A 17917-nucleotide genomic window follows, 5' to 3' on the forward strand; every position below is an offset into this window, starting at 1 on the left:
TCTCTGCAAGTATTACAAAACAATGCAATGGTGCATGCAAAAAAAGGCACATGCCTCATACTTGCCACTGCAACTTGTACACAGTTGCATTGAGCATGTACAGTACTTATACAATATATACAGTACATTACAACCAGTAGCCTTGGCTGTATAAAGTTTGTTTGCCTTAAGGTTTTCTTCGCATTCTCTACAAAGTTATTGTCTCTATGTAAACACTGCAACAGAACTATATAATGTAAAATGTATATATGCTGTTGAAAAATAAAAATGTCCTCTAAATTTTGTGATTTGTCATTGCCCCCCAAAAACATAAAAGGGTCCCTATCAGCAGTCTCTGTTCAGATGAAGAAAAATGGACATATGAGTGAGATGATCCTTTCAGAGAAATTCAATAACACTATCAATCTGTCTCAGTATTTAAATTCACAAAAGAACACATTAGCATCTTCATTGGAAATGTTTACACATACATAAAATGTACAGTACAGTATCATTAAAACTTTCAAACTGTATAAAAACCCTTGTGAAAACCATGCAGTTGGATTATGAGCTGTAGCCACTCTGCACCATTTAGCTCCTGAGAATAGCTTTAGGAGCGATGCAGCAATTGACTGATTTCACAATTAACCCCACTTTTGTGTTTCTGTTCTTACTCTCAAAAATATAATAAAACTTCGAATTTAAAAATGCTTATTTAATTTTTATAAATCTATAGTTGTGAAATAAATGCATTATAATTGTGAAACCAAGACAGCAGGATTTTCACTCAGACTATAGTCGCACCATCAAAATGTATTATTGCATCCCTAATGAGGACGTGGCAAATTTTCCAGCCTCAGCATGAGACCATGGTGGAGATGACTAATGCGTAGGGTTCTCAACTGTACCCATGAAACAACTGTTAAAATATGTCATACTGTAGTAGCTCTCCCTTTTAAATTACTGGAGGTATCATGCCAATGCTGGCATGGAAACCACTGAGCACAACTTTTTGCATCAATGTGATGAAGCACTTCAATTTGTCAGGTATGAGATTCAATGGATTAGCCAGAGAAGACATTAACATCTGGTAATCAGTTTCTCAATTGAATTTCCAGGAAATATACTATACTACAATATAAAATTACATGTACCATGAATCAGTCAACAACCAAGGAGCCAATTGTTGGTTTTATAAAAAAGGAGGCAAAGACACACACCCCTGTCTACATCAGGATGCCAAACTGGGAATATAAATATCCTCAAGAACACATAACTGCTGAGCTGAGGTGGAGTAGGTGAACAGTTTTTGGTACCTTGGAATCACCATCACAGAGAACCTATCCTGGTCATCACACATCACCACCCTGGTTAAAACAGGACAGAAAAGGCCCTACTTCCTACAGAAACTTAAAAAGGCTAAATTCCGGAGCAAGATTCTGGTCAACTTTTACAGAGGAGCAATAGAAAGCATCCTGACTGGAAACATTACAAACTGGCATGGTTCTGGGACCACCTAGTACAAGAAGGCTCTACAGCGGGTGATTAAAACCACCAGAACATCACTGGTACCATCTACAGAGCATCAGGGACATCAGTGAAGTGAGATGTCTGCACAGAGCCCAGAGATACTAAAAGACAACACCCACCCAGCCACAGTCTGTTCACCCTGCTGCCATCTGACAACAGATACAGAAGTATCTGCTGCCAGACCACCAGACTACAGAGCAGCTTCATTCCCCAGGCTGTGAGAGTCCTCAATTCATCATCAGCACTCTATTTTATAAAATAAATTCAACAAAAAGGACTCAAAAATAGTTTTGTATTTTTTAAACCCTTGGGTTTTAAAAAATGACAATAAATGTACCTTGTAATATTGTTATTTACCTTGTCAAAGATTGCATCCATAGTGCATACTCCTAAGTTTTAGCCTCCATTTTGCATCAATAGAAATGCTAATGCCAGTGTACCTCAAAACTAGGATCACATTTCCCATGATCTCCTGCCAATCCCTGCACCGATGGACCTATTTCTTCACTATAATGTATAATGTACTGTCTGAAATGAATGTGGCAACTGCTACAAAGTATCAAAGTTCAGTCAATGAGTTCTTGTTTGATTTGGATGAGGGTGGAGGGGTGTCGGCTGCCTCGGTTCTCCCTCCTTAGAATGTATTCGCTGAACTGGGAAGAGTCCACTCCACCGCCACATGAACATGTGATCCAGAACCCTCTGTGCTGCAGCCGCTCCAACACCTGCAGTCACACACAATGCAAACAACAGCAACACAACAATGAGATTTGACCAGGAACCTTTGAGCGAGACATTCAGATTTTTTCTCCAATGGAGTGCTGAGGTCAAGAATTCTGCTTGGACAAAGGAGGGAGCTAGTTCAACATTTAATGGGTCAATTTATAGACATAAGATGTAGATTTTGAAAATGTTCTTTCTTTTGTGCCCTCCGACGGTAGAAACTGAGGCACCAACAGTTAATTTCACAAAACAAAAATGGTTTGTCAGCTCTGCAGCCAGAGCTTGCTTATTATTCATTGCATTTTCAACAATCAGAGCGGCGCAGGTGGGACAACCTGAGTTAATGGAGTGCCTCTGCTCTCATATACTTTTTTCATTACATCATAGCATTCACATTATTTAACTGTTTTACCTTAAACTGACAGCTTCAAAATAATTTTGATGGTACAGTGACTTGCACTACGGTGAATGGTGTCTCAGTCACTCCGCCCCCCTATCACTTGTTTCTGCACTGTCTAACTTTGGTGGGAGCATCAGAGTGTGTAACGCTTTATGGCAATATATCACACACAGCAACAACTATCAGTGATTTTGATGAAATTGTTGACACTGCTCGAGCACTGCATGTACTGCATGTACATATGTGTTTACACCGCTATCACAGCAGCTTTGGACTGCCAGGAAGAGAAGCTTTTCAGGTCTAGGGCCAGAATAGGTGCCACAACTGGAGCAAAAATATCGGCCTCCATGGACATCATGACAGAGGGGAAGAGACTGAAGAGGATGCTTATGGAAGAGTAACAGAGACAGTGACCAAGTGAGTAGCAAGAGACGAGAGTAAAGTGTTTGTCATCGGCATCAGCTTTGCTGAATAAAAGGATGCAGACAGCTGGAGCTGCTGTTAAATAGTGATAATATTAGCTGGCTTGCTGAGTTACATGTCTTGTGTTGCTGCACTTGCTTGATGTTTGGCCACGTTAGCAAAGTTGTCAACTAATATTTTTTGATCATAAGCCAAGTCGGCCCATTTCAACAAAGGTTTAGCTGGTACCATGTTGCAACCAGGTGGTATTTGCCCATTTCACACAGAGATTTTGCAATATTGCCACAATGAAAGCGTGCCTTTACGCCACCTTTGTTTCTGTGTTGCAGAACCAAAAAGCGTGACGGTACACATCATAACATCTCTGTGTGTGTTGTTTTTGTAAATGTGGTTTCCACCTGTAAATCTAAACATGTCTCTGCTCACAGTTTATAATCATATGGATGCTGTTATAAAGTGTTGCGATTAAGATCCTGACCCACCATGCTTCATGGAAAGTGACAAAGATATGTTTTTTGCTCTAAATTACATCACATAATCATCATCAGCCACCAATAGCGGTCCCTGTCGGGCTCTCATTCGTGGAGAGGGACGCTGTTTTCTGGGGAAAAGTTCTCTGAAGACTCGGTCAGAGACGGTAACTACAACAACACAATAGTGGAAGATGACAAAGACAATTTTTTTGCCCGAAATCGCCTCACGTAATCATCGCCAGTCTACTGTGGGAGCTGCCTGGCTCTCTCTGCCGGGGACAGACGCTGTTTTTCAGGCGGAAATGTGATGAAGAGTCGGTGGGACTGACAGGATGACAGACACTTTTCCAAGTATAACCAAAGACACGACCTGCTAACACATTATTGCTGTTTGGTTTTGTAACGTTGCTTTGTGGGTTGAAAGTGTGGGACATTTCTCCTTTATTTGATGAACGAGGGATCTGTTTAGTTTTCAGACTGTGAACACCATCAGACCAACATACCCCTGTCCTGCCCTACCAGCTTACCCTTACACACAGAGGTTGTCTTGCCTCTGTTGCGCCCCATTCCTCTGTAACTTTCACACAGACTTTAGCTTGGCATTACTGTTGTGTGCAAACCTTAACTGCTGGATGTCAAAAGTCCATCCATTCTGACCACAGCTTCTAGCAGCCACCTCTACAACAGAGGCTATGAACAATTTAAAAAGTGCCTGAGCATTAGTCTGAAGGTATGTAACTTTACTCAGTTACTGCACTTAGGTGCAATTCTGAAGTACTTTACTTGAGCATTTCCATTTTTTACTACTTTATACATCCACTCCACTACATGTTGGTGAAACATACTTTTACTCCATTATGTATTTCATAACATTACTTACTAGTTACTTTGCAGATGCTGCATCAGAGCCACAGTAGCACATTTATAATAATTTATTTTATCAGCAATCTGATTTTTTTTATTTATAATGAAAAAACTGATACTATCTGAAAAATGCTATCAGATCTGATCATGATTTCAAAACAAAAATAATAATGTAAACCCAACATGTCCTACTCCTTTTCGGACATGTTGTGTTTACATTATTATTTTTGTTTTGACTATTGTTATTGTTGTTTTGACTATTCTTATTGGATTTGTTTGTTTTTTTTGTTTTGTTTTTTCAGTTTACTTTGTTGTGTTACTCACACATGTTCGAAATAAACTAAACTAAACTAAAAAAACAAAAAAAAAGATCAATGCTGAGCTCCTTAGACTTTCCCATTGTAGTGTTTGTGGCTGAGTCTAATGGCTGTATCAAACAAGCCCTATTAAAATGGGCCCAGAAAAGTCGTCAGCTGTTATCAATCAGAATCACTCAGAAGAAGTTAAGAGGCCATGCTACACAGAACATTTGATTCACACAACTTTCTATAATCACCTAAATTGATTGTTCAAGTTACAGTATGTATATTTTTGAGCCAGCAGATTTGGTACAGACCTATAATAAATTAATTATTGAACCAAACTTCATGAATGCTTTTGTGACACAGTAGTTTGTGTTCCACTCATTCCATCACAGAAAAATGAGAGTTGTAGAAATCATTGGAACTGAAGACTGACATGATATACTGTATTTTACTGTTTTATTGGATAGATACCAAATCCCAGCTGCAGTTCAACAAACTGAACAATTTTCCAAAGCATCAGGTTTTTTTTTTGAACCATGAAAATTATGCTGTTTATTGTACACCACTGCCCCCTAGATGATTATTCAGTATCCCAATTAATACATTTGATTTATGTATTTAAAGTAATAATCTTGAAGATTTTATGTAAATAAATATCTGTTAATTCACAATCTATCGCTGATTAAGGTACCACAATGATGATTGAGCCTGTGGCTCACTGATGAAAGCCCATGCATGTGCTGTAGTACCAAAGATGTACACTGGGTGTCAGTGACGACTTTCTCGGAAAATATCACAAGAGTTAGTGATGCAGTTAGTGGCGCGATGCTTGGCCAGAGAGAGTAGGTGGTACTGTTAACGGTCATGGCCAAACAAACAAAGAAAAGACAGATAACAGCGGACATTAAATGTTATGGAAGCGTGGCAAAGCTGCCAACTGATAACTAACTGAAGTCACATTTAATTGATTGCCACTTTAACATAAGACCATAAGAGTTTAAGAATGGTGGACACATATGTGAGGAGTTGCTATGTTCTCAGTGCCTCTTCGATGATATAACACACATTTCTGCTAACTGCTAGGCTGTTGCAGCTCAGGGTGCGCCAAAGATAGGGACAATCCAACAGTGGTGCTAACACATGCTGACAAAAAAATTTATCCTGAGAGAAAGAAAAAAAAAGATCAGCCACTACTGTCTGATTCCTTAAAAACAATGGTGTTGAAAGGTTTAAGATTTTAACCCAGAGTGTGTCTTGTACCTGGACAGAGTTGAGGTGGCAGTAGCCATTGAGTGGAAAGCGAATGATTTGCTTTGAGTCCTGGTTCCAGCTGGTGGTCAGGGAATTGGACATGATATCTTTGACCTCAGGAAAAACCTCCTCGATCACATCCCGGTGGGCGCTCACGCTGATCCTCTCACCAAACTCCGGAGCCACATGAATCACAACACACTCACACTCCAGACACACCCTCCCGCATTCTCGCTTAGTCCTCCAGTGCTCCAGCTCTGCCTGTAGTGGAGCCAGCTTGAAGAAACTGGCCTCTTCATACAGCAGGGAATATTCCTACAAACACACAAAAACGCATACCATATATATGAAAACAAGGTCTGAGACACATACACATGGACAGAAGAAAAAAGGACAAAAAAGAATGGCTCATAAAAGTACACACAAGTTAAATTCCACACATGAACACACAAAATACAGGCATGCAAGCACAAACCCCCAACTATAAACAAAGCATTGATCAATATACATGTAGAAAAACAATTTAGAACTGATGACCCTGTGTCAGTGTGGAGAGGGCTGCAGGATGTCCCCATCAACTGGCCAAGGACCATACTAAAATCCTGCAACACCTCGACTCCGGGGGTGATACGCAAGGATCCTGTTTATGAACTTCAGCTCAGTGCTCAACACAATCCCAGAAGTCCTCCACTTCCAGCTCTGTACCAGCCTCCACCTGTCTGTGGATAACATACAGACAGACAGTGGACAGACAGTAGTGCCTACTGTGTGTCTACTGTGCTATCCAGCACCTGGACAGTCAAGGATGTGTGCTCTTCCCACTTCTCTTTACACCAACAACTGCACCCAAAAGACCCATCCAAAACTCCTAAAGTTTGCAGACAACATCGGCTTGTTGGAACCCTCACCACATGGTTCTAACAATAACAAAGCCTAGTAAACAAAGAAAAGTGCACCAACCCTATCCAGGAGGTGGCACCTTGTTGCCACAGTACCCCCAGGTTTGAAAACGCCCTTCTCCCATTGTCTGAGAGGGTACCTGAACATCTGGCGTTGGATGCACAGAGCTGCAAAAGCTGCACGCCCCAACTCATCGCAGTCCCATTGTAATGTGTTGCTCAAATCATCAGCTTTTGGCTGCGCAGCTGTTGCTCAAAGGGAGTACCCAAAAGTTTGGAGTTTACCCACCTAAGCCACAGTCTTTAACCTCACTGGACGAGCCAAAACTGCCCTGTGTTGACCAAACGCGTTCCGGATCCAGAGGAGAGCTGCGCAACCCCACCCTCTCTCATCCCCACAGAAGGAGGACGTCCCCTCAAAGCAATCCGCTTTGACCCCTTCTCTTCCCCCACATCGGCTCAGCCCACTTGGGATGCTGAGCCGTTCAACACCTTTAATCCACACCAAGGAAGCAAGCTGGATAAAGGGGACAGACACACGCTAGCACAAGAGAGGCTCATTTAGTGTCTGGGCAGATACTAGAAATTAGTATGTATTGCATGCTTATAAGCTACATTTGTTTTATGAGTTTGTGGACCACCGAGTTCTATTTGCTGCTAGTTTCACATTGTAAAACACTGTGCTTGGGTCTTGCTTTTCTTTGTGTTCATCATGAGCCTCTCCACTCTGTGGAACTAAAGTGTTAGCTTTGCCACCATGTGAGCGTACAATAAGCCATGTTCCTATCAAGGATCAGGCCAAGGTGATTACACCGCATGCTTGTTTATTGTTTTTTGCTTGAGTTTGTCTTAGCGTTTTAGTTTAATAGTTTAGCTGCTGCTATGTATGATAGATGTTTGTTGATTGAAGTATTATTGATTATTGATCAATTTGCTCACATTAATAAATTCTATTATATTGTTTTCTGTGATTATTTTGTGCATATGATTTGTTATGGTCAGTGCTCGGATTCATTTCCCTCACTTTTCCTTTAATATTAAATGTCTTACAAATAGTTACCACTTCTTTTGAGACTGTTTTCATTCTGGTTATGTTGTCCCTGATTCCAGAGTGGTGCCCCATTTTATTGATTTGATTATCAATTTTGATTATTAATTTTAATAATTACTATTGGTAATTATTTATTTCTAATAGCCACACCTGCCCTACCTTTGTTCCCCCACAGGCTTCAAACATTCAAACATTTATTCCATGAAGCCCAGTTTTGTAACAGGGTGGCATACATATTTTTGGTTGAAACATGGTTGAAGGGAAATATTATGGTCAACACTGGGCCCAAAACCAAGTCCTATAAATGTATACAGCTGAGCAGATGCAGATCTACCCTGTGTGCAGCCCAATTTTAATTGGCTCTTAGGGATGGTAATGTAGGTGTAATGCTGCTGGAGCGCACCAGAGCACAGCTCAGGTCATACACCTTGTATAATCCAGTTGAATGTTAAAATATTAAAGTGATGAATTGCTACTAAGTACCTAGTTTTATGACATGTTTTGAACAAAGGTTGGCATCTTTTCGTCAGCAAAGCTGACACAGCTCTGCATGCACAACTTGTTACATTATGTTACATGTAACAAGCTGGACACGGGAACTTTAAAAGATGTATAAGATCTTTGTGAATGAATATTTCCCCCCAGTTTATAGCTCGCTAACATTAACTAAGAAGGATGATGGCAGCACAACATCCTATCATTTTTTGGAATTGCGTAAAAGGTAAAAGTTCACGATGTTGTTGTTAAAAATAATGTAACTGTGTGCATGGGCGCTGTTTTAGGTGCGCTCTAGTACCTAACCAAATAGCACTACACCCTTGGATGTTAATCATTGTGTTCTTTGAATGCCAGACCACACAAAGGCAAGCCTGCTTTGGACAGGTGTCATTGATGACGACTGTACAGAATTGAGCACTAGAGTAAGAACATATAATATCATTGTTCTCAATTTCACTGTCAGAATGTATTGAGTGCTGCTTATAAATCGTAGTGGAAATGAGGAGGAAGAGGAGGCATACAGGAAAAGGCAAAAGTCCAGAAGGAACAGCCATCCCCTCAGATTTCTAAAAAAAACATTTTCATAGGATGCTGCTGTAGGTATTTGAGAAATTAAGATGCTATTGCATTTTCGTGATGCCCAATCCAGAAAACAGATCTCTGTTTCTCATGAGCCTCTCATCTTTGCGCTGTGCAAGGGGCGGGGCAGCTCTCTCAGCCAGCACCAACTTACGTCGGTACTACTCAGCTCCAGTTTACATTAAATCAATTGGTGCCAAATTTCGGTAGCTGAGAGTGCATCTTTACTGTAACGTTATAGAGAGAAAGACAGAAATGTCTCCCCAGAACGTAGCCACTGGCAGAGTCCAGAATTCCTTATCAAAATGCTGCTAAGTTTATTAAAATAGTATGTTTTAAAGTACGCCCAAAATCTTGGTATGAAACCAATAGAATGTGAAGTGCAAACTGTCTACGAGGAAATATTACAGCATGCTTCTTTGATTCCCAAATCGATTTTATATCACAAGCACTCAGATGCTTGATGCTATCACATAATGGGAATTCCCATTAACATGCTAACGGAGGTTTTACAAACAATATGTTTTCATTCACATACTTACATATTTACAGGCATTAACAGTATTGAATATGCTCTGTAAACAAACTTATAACTGCTGACTTCATGTGATTAACTCAATCTTCAACACTGAGCCACTGCAGGATGCTCAATGAGTCAAAACTGAAACTCAAAATTCCCAATGTGCTTATACAGTCAACAAAATATAGCCATTGGTGGAGAGGTCAGGAGAGGGCAGCACATACAATATATATCTTGATGTTGTCTATTGTATTTATTTTTTATAGCTCTAGGTTGATGAGCAGGAACAGCTATTGGTTCAACCTGTATCGGTTCAAATGTGAACAGTACCCTACCCTGTTGTACAATGCCTTACATGCACTCGGCTAGCTTTTTTTTCTTTTGCTAAAAAGATCTGAGAATGTTAAAACATCTTTGCTGATTGTCTTATAGATGTTGATGAGAATATCATAAATAACACAGACAATCAGAATTTTAATGTTGACAGACACAGTGCAAACTTAAGAGGTCATATGCTTCCTTACAGGGTGAGGGACACAATGAAGACATATTGTAAATACACTATGTAACTATAACATTTTTAAGAAGTAATTGTTTCCATTGCGTAGTAAATTATGAAGAGAGAAGTCAGTGGCAGAATTAATTTTGGTCGTGGCTTTTGGTTGGCCCCCCATTCCCCCCCATGCCCTCCACATGAAAATAACCTGCTCCTGAAGCTGAGGTCCAAAACCTTGGGGAGCAGCTACTGCTAGCTTAATAAATATACACTTTAAGCCACTAGGTGTGGTTTGAAAATGTCAACTTTGGTGTCACTCAGTGGAGGTAAAAAGGCTAAGAACGACAAGTAGACTGCACACATATTTTTCCACAAACAAAAACAGGCTATCAAATTTATTTGAAAGACATAATCACAAAAAATATACACATCCTTAATGCTTTAAGGTGTTTTACTGCACAAGTGTCAAATAATGACAATGAATTAATGAATAAGAAAGTTGGAGAATATAATTTTCTTTAAAGCAACATTATGTAGAAATTGGCATTTTGCACAATTTGGCACCCCCTACAGTTTCTCAGTACAACACCACTGTCGTAAATACTGTACAAATCCCAGGTCTGTAGCAGTTTGTTTGCAGATGTAATGTAGGTGCTAACTACAAACAAAACTCATTGCATCATAACAATGTTATGTCTTGAAAACTTGTATCTTCAATTTATCATGTATGTTACGCTGAAAAAGGACCAAGTGATAGGGGGGCAGAGTAGCTGTGACAGAGACACTATTCACTCTATTACAAGATACCGTACCAAAGTTTGAAGTTTGAAGCTGGTATTTTTAGGTAAAAAAAGGTTATATATTGTTGCTTTAGCTGTGGCTAATTCAGCCCAGAGAAAACAGCCTGTCAGCACTCAGTCAGTGGCACAGTATGTATGTAACACAGTATCTAGGTGCAAATGTTCAGTTACAATTACTGTAAATAATGTGTGTGTTGACAAAAAGTAAAAAAACGGTTCACAATATATATGTTTATGTATATATACACACATATATATGTATGTACAGTTAAATATGCATTCCATATATATATATATACACAGTATATACATATATATATATATATATATATATATATATATATATATATATATATATATATATATATATATATATATATATACATATATATATATAGTTCCATACATTCTATATGTATTAACTTTTTTAATAAACTACACTTTGGATTGAAGAAATTACTTATACAGTAAAATTCAATCTGCAGTGTTTTAGTCTGAATTTACAATATACTACAAAACTGAATATTATTTCTATTTATTCTAATTTTTTACATTATATTTGACACTTTAAATGCACGCAGCAATTTTATTGCACTATACATAGAATAACATTGCCATGCATCAACTTAACCAAACCCAGAAAATGATCCCGCATTCAGCAGCCTGACTGCCCGCTGTCATATGGTTCTTACTGTATTGTGGTAGTTACTAGAACCGTTTTTTGAATTTTTGTCAACACTCACAGTATTTACCTTTGATAACTTTCTCTCTCTCTCTATATATATATATATATATATATATATAGAGAGAGAGAGAGAGAGAGAGAGAAAGAGAGAGATGAAAAGTTATCACAGTAAAGAAACCATAGCAATGTAACAAAATCATGTTGGTCAGTTTAAAGTTTCCTGCCCTTTAGCAAGGTTCAATGCTTATAGGGACACTATACTCTTTCAAAGCTGTTCTCTGTAAGTGGTTTTTCAACTCAAGTGTATCTGGTTGTGATAACAATCAAAATCTTGAATTTGTTTAATAGTTTTCCTGTGATTTGGGACAGTTCAGACACGCTGCAGTGATAAACTTTAGTAGTACCTGATTAAAGCGCAAGACAGACACTCACTTTGAAGTCATCAGGGATGAGGAGTTTTGAGGTTCGTAGGAAGTTAAGTATGTATCGGAACATGGGGCCGTCTCGATCAATGAAGTAGTGCTGCTTTAGGCTGTCCAGCACTATGGGCTCTGTTCCATCAAAGAGACGACTGATCCTGCCAGAAACAATAAAGACAAATAGAGTCCTCTTCATTAAATAGCTACCAAATGTCTGCGGTCCACAGATATTCTAAATAATACTGCAGCACCTGAATGTTCAGAGCCTGTTGACAGATTAAAAAAAGTACAATTACAAATCATTAGAATTGGTCTTGCTCTCTTTTTCTCTAAGCCCAACTCTAATTTATAATTAGAGAGACTGCAGTAGCCTTTACTTCCTATCATCCACTGCTCTGTTCTGACAGTGGTAGATGGTGAAAGTATGGCTACTTTTCCTCTCTCTTTATGGGATGGTCACTAAAGCATGTCTACTATGAGAAGTGGAAACTGCTGACAGTAACAGCATCCCAGTTTACTGTACAGTACATCTGCAGTTGTCTTTATCTTAATACATACGTACATTGAGTAATTTGCCACTGTAATCAGTCCTCCCACACTCGAAGTGTTCTCCAGAATCAGGTTACTGTATTCTCACACAAAAGTTTTCTTTTTTGGAATGGTTGCTGATGCCTTATATTAGCTTCGGGTGGTCTTTACACTGCATTGTTACATTCAACTGTGGACTGAGGATGTGGAATTTAGTCCCCCATCTACCACTGAGCTTGGAGGGTGGTGCTACTCCTCCAGTATGGAGAGGAGGAGAGATTACTCCATCAATACCTATGCTTTAAAGAGAACATCCAAACTAATTTTTGAAAGAAGAAAAACATACCCTGAGCTATGTGTTGAAATGGTCTTTGTGCTTACGTTGGTCAGCTGTTCTGTGATCACACTTGGCTGTGATGTAGCATACTGCTACAGTGCTATACTACATTACCACTTCATAGTGTGTTGGAAAACCAATAGTCGCCAATATTTATCATTGCAAGCAAAACTATTAGACTGAGTGCAGATACGTGATTGCACAGACGGGACATCCTCAGTAAACAATGTCCTGTCTGAATACACTGGTGGAAGCCTGTTCTGCACACAAGGTTGTGCTCTGTTTTTGTCCACATTTCTCCAGTGTTACCTCTTTCAGATCCACTTCCTGTCAAGTTTCCTACCTTTGTGATTGCCTGCCCCACCCTGATGTGTTGCACCTGTGTCTCATTGGCTGTGTCCAAATTCAGGGGCTGCAGCCCATGAAGTGCGCATTTGAAGGCCAATTACGTCACAACGCTGCGCGAAGGCTGTCCAAATTCAAAGGCTCCTCCAAACGCAGCCCACAAATGCAGCCTGGCCTTCCCTCTTTTAGGAGGACGCACCGCTACTATCCTTCGCGGCCTGCTATATCCCAAGATCCTTTGCGCGCCGCTGCTAAGTCCCGAAACAGAAGAGGAAGCAAGAGAAAATGGTGACATCAAGTGGCGCAGACATGACATGACAAATTTAAGTAATGGGTTTATACTCGGTTTTTACTCATTTGAACATCCAATGCCAGATATGTTAAACTTCAAGGGACTATAAAACCTCCAGATGTTAACTTTCAGTTAAAATACGTGACGCTGGTAATGCTATGGTAAATATAGTTGTTATTCACCAATGGGTTAATGTTTATTTTGTAATGTTGATAATTCAATTTAGATTTGACACATTTTGTCGTTAATTTTTGTACACACACAAATAAATGTACACGTTTGATAGATTTGAACCAAAACAGACATTAATCCATCTCTTCATTCACAATCGTGACGTAAGGGTAAGGGGCGGGAACATCTGGTGAGGCAACCAGGAAATACTCCGAAGGCTAGACCGTTCCATTTAAAAACGGTGGACGAGGCTTTCAAAGACCTGTCCGAAGGACCCGGCCCTCGTGGACCGCAAAGGCTAGGTCACTGTAGGCTGCAGCCCCTGAATTTGGACACAGCCATTGTCCTCCTCTCCGACTGTGTTTAGACTGTAGGTGGGTCTCATTTCTCTTATTTGTCGTTTCCTCAGTCCTTGCTTCAACCCAAAGTTGTTCCTGTCTGCCATCTTGCAGGCCCTCCCAATGCTCTTATTTGTGCTCTGAGGAGCGAGGAACAATCTCTGAGTAGCGATGAGCAAGGACACACGAGCGCTGCCTTCATGGAAAGTCTTTTTACTAGCCGACACAGCCCCTTAGTTATTAATTGGACGCTGCAGTGGACCAGACTTATCTGATACGTCACTGGAGTATCCTACTGGATGAAGACAGATAACAGATTAAGCTCAAGTGTATCACCATCAAGTTTTAGGCTATATTTTGTGTGTTTTCTGATTCACCACTGAGTTAAAATGTGTGAACCTGATTGGAGGTGAACAAACCCAGTGAGCAAACGGTGGTCTAGATCACGTCTTTTAGACATCATTTGCGGACATCCAAGACGTCTAAAAGACGTCCTATATCTATAAACAATATATAAACGTCTATACAACGTCCAGAAAAGACGTTTAAAAAACTTTCATTCTGGCTCCCCAGAGGACGTCTTTTAGACGTCTTGGATGTCCGTAAATGATGTCTAAAAGACGTGATCTAGACCACCGTTTGCTCACTGGGAAATGACCAAAAACAACTTTATCATTTATAAGAAACTTTTGATGGTCTGTTTTAAATACTTGAGGCTGATCCTTCCTGAGCCTCAGGTTTGATATGTTACATCAGTTTTCCCAGAAATATTTTGCCATTTCACATTCAGAATATCAATGAATACAGAGGCAAATAATGAATAAATATATAAACGTATTCTATGAGTTGAAATGGTTCCTGTGCCTCTGAGCAGACACAGTATGAATACACAGTACACAGTATGAGTACACAGTTCATGCACAGCTGTTTGTTAAACAGGTAACAGACAGAAAATCACTGGCACACTTTGAACTTTAAAAAAGGTTGTTGGTTCACAAACAAAATCCAGAAGAAGTTTAATGTGTATAAGAGAAGCTTTGTTTGCATGAAAATGAATAATCAGGATATCAGCAGGAGCATCACATCCCAACATGTCCAACGAGAGATAAAACTGCTTTAAAGATATTGAAACAGGTGAAAAGGACAGGATTGGTTATAACGTAGGGCACAAGCAGCTGTCAGGATATTATTTATTTTAACCCATCCATTGTTCAAGTTCATCACAGTCTAATTTCCAAGTGTAGGCCTAAACTATATTCCCTATAACTTTAATCATGTAAATGTCTGATTACTGATTACACAATAAACTACAAAAAAAGACACACATTTGCTTTTATCACGGTAGTGATGCGCAGGTTGACGAAATAATACATCTCATTAAAGAGGAAAACACTACATTACCTGCACTATAAAAAAAACAATTGTGCATCTCTCTGTTAACAGAGCTGTGCACAAATATGCACACATGGCACATCAGTTTAACTTTATTGGTTATTTAAATCTCTTTTATTTATTATTATTGATTATAGGCGGCTGTAGCTCAGTGGGTAGAGCAGGTGACCAGCCACCAGAAGGTTGCTGGTTCGAACCCCGGCTCCCCTGGGGGAGAACTGAGCTACATGCCGAAGCATCCTTGAGCAAGATGCTGAACCCCTACACTGCTCCTGATGTGCAGTTGGCACCTTGCAAGCTGCAAGGCAGCCTCTGCCATCAGAGGGCCCTGGATGAACTGGCGTCTCATCCAGGGGTGTACCCTGGCCTTCGCCCTGTGAGAGCTGGATTTGGCCCCAGTAGCCCCGCAACCCCCCGAAAGGGGGGATAAAAGCGCTTCCTACCCCGCGACCCCAATAGGGAAATAGCGGAAAGAAAATGAGATGAGAGATGAGATTATTGATTATAAGTTCTGTGTTATAATTTGAATAAATATGAAAGGAGCTGTGTGCAGACAAATTAATTTGAAGTCTCTACAGCTGTTAAAGAAATGGATGTCACTGCAAGTGACGTCGCAGAGGAAAGGGTATCTTATTTCTCTTATAACATTTTTCCTCGTCTCCTCTCTCCTCCCGAGGTTTCCCCGCTTCTCTCCCTGAATCCTCGGTGGGAGGGACAACGACGCAAGGAAAAATTCAATGATTAAATGATCTGGCCATACTATGGATCCCGCAGATACGGAAACGGTTTGCAATGCTCCAAGACCAAAAACAGACAATACATCACCAGGAGCATTCTCAGACATGAAATGAAAGAGATAGCTGAGTGCCAGGGAAACCTTTTGTCTGCTTTTGGCTCACAGGTGAACTTTTTGGTGGAGCAAATACAGCCTCAAACACTTGCTTCAAATGACGCTAACACTGACTCGTCTACACCTGCTGCTCCTGAGCCATCTTCCCTGTGGCTCTTTCCACTACACCTCACATTCATCTGTCTAAACCAGAGCATTCCTGACGCAGTGTGAATTCCATTTTTAATTTCAAGTTTCCTCATTCCGCACTGATCATTCAAAGATTACCTACATTATTTCTCATCTGTCTCCTCCGAAGAATCGCCACCTTACCGTGGTCGAGGGGTTTGTGTGTCCCTGTGATCCTGGGAGCTATGTTGTCCGGGGCAGTAGCTCCTGATAGGGTCTCCCAAGGCAAATTGGTCTCAGGGGAGGGACCAGACTAAGAGTGGTTCAAAATGACCCTATGAATCGGCAGCTACAGGCTAAGAGTACCTCGCCTGGTATGGGGGCACTGGGGCCCTACCCTGGAGCCAGACCTGGGGGTGGAACTCCAACTGGCCCATGGGGCCCGGGGGGCTCAGCCTGAAGGAACAACGTGGGGCCGCGCCCCTGTGGACGCACTACCCACGGGGGAGAGCTTCAACTCCCACCTTCGGAAGAACTTTTCGCTCATCCCGGGGGAGATTAAAACACTTGTGTCTCTGGGTCAGTTTAAAACTATAACAAACTCCTCTGTCTATGAATGTAACTAATGGATGAAACTGTCTTCTGTGTTCTTTCCTTCTCTAACTTGTGCTGAGTTGTTGTTGTCTACCAAGTCGAGAGTTCCCTCATCACTCTTCGTCAGGGTAAGGGGCGTGTTACTGATTACTGTATGCCATAGACTTTTGCACCTTGCCAGCCGTTAGTGGCTGGAATCAGTCTGCCCTATATGACACTTTCCTCAATGGATTATCCAAGACTTTAAAGGACCACCTTTCCCGACTGGACCTTCATACTGAACTCGATGCCCTAATTGCACAAGCTTTTAAGATTGACAAAAGACTGTTTGAACATGAAAAGGCTAAATCCCGAGCTAGGAGCCCTATATTTCCACGCATGCAGCGCCCCAGTCTCCTGGTGGCGTCCTCCTCCTCCCAAGCCCATCGAGCCCCCTATATCCTCTGAGGTGCCCATGCAGATTGGGAGAACAACACTTTCCCCTGAGGATTGTCCGCGGCGCATGGATGTGACACTGCTGTGTCTATTGTGCTCAGCTAGAACATTTCCTTTCCAGCTGTCCAGTGAAGAGCAGGGATGCTTCTGGGAGTCAGAACAGCAGAACATCATTGAACTATAAGTCCTCTGGTTTGCTTTCCACAGTCTCTCTCATGTCTTCTCTCTCTCTTAGCCACCCAGCTGATGCTAAATTCATGGATTATGATTTGGCTAAAGAATTAAAGCTGCCCTCTCTACCCCTGCCTAAACCCATTGACACAGCATATGAGTTATTGTTGTGGCTCTGCCTTGCCATATCGCCCCTGGTCAGACATCTCCCTCTACTTCATCACTGGATTAGGCCCTTCTGAAGGTAACACTACCAAACTCACTCATTCCATTGCCTAAACTCCCCTCTGCCAAAGAAACTGCAGAGGTAACTTTGCACCATGTTTTTCGGCTCCATGGTTTCCCTAGGGATGGCCTGTCTGGCGAATCCTCATGAGAAGCTCTAAGACCCACAAGAAGGCTGTGGATTGCAGCCAGACTCCTGCCCCATGCTACCAGAGTGGCTAGAGGGTGTGGCTGTC

At 40.9% G+C, this 17917-nt stretch overlaps 1 protein-coding gene across 5 annotated transcripts in view; it reads right to left on the reverse strand.

Annotated features, from left to right (window-relative positions):
• Positions 1-403: 403 nt before the first annotated feature.
• Positions 404-17917, reverse strand: part of LOC311258723 (BTB/POZ domain-containing protein KCTD1-like) — a 39175-nt gene continuing 21661 nt past the window's right edge. For 4 of the 5 annotated variants that reach the window (XM_084355269.1, XM_084355267.1, XM_084355270.1 and 1 more), the window contains 3 exons: positions 11909-12053; positions 5958-6263; positions 404-2234 (listed from right to left, as the gene is read on the reverse strand). In XM_084355269.1, the coding sequence (XP_084211395.1) occupies positions 2076-2234; positions 5958-6263; positions 11909-12053 (610 nt within the window). In that variant the 3' untranslated portion in view covers positions 404-2075. Of the gene's footprint in view, positions 2235-5957; positions 6264-11880; positions 12054-17917 lie in introns of those variants that run through there. The other variant, XM_084355268.1, reaches the window with a different exon arrangement.

Source organism: Pagrus pagrus (genome assembly GCF_965226575.1).
Source record: "Pagrus pagrus genome assembly, chromosome: 6".
Taxonomy (NCBI): domain Eukaryota; kingdom Metazoa; phylum Chordata; class Actinopteri; order Spariformes; family Sparidae; genus Pagrus; species Pagrus pagrus.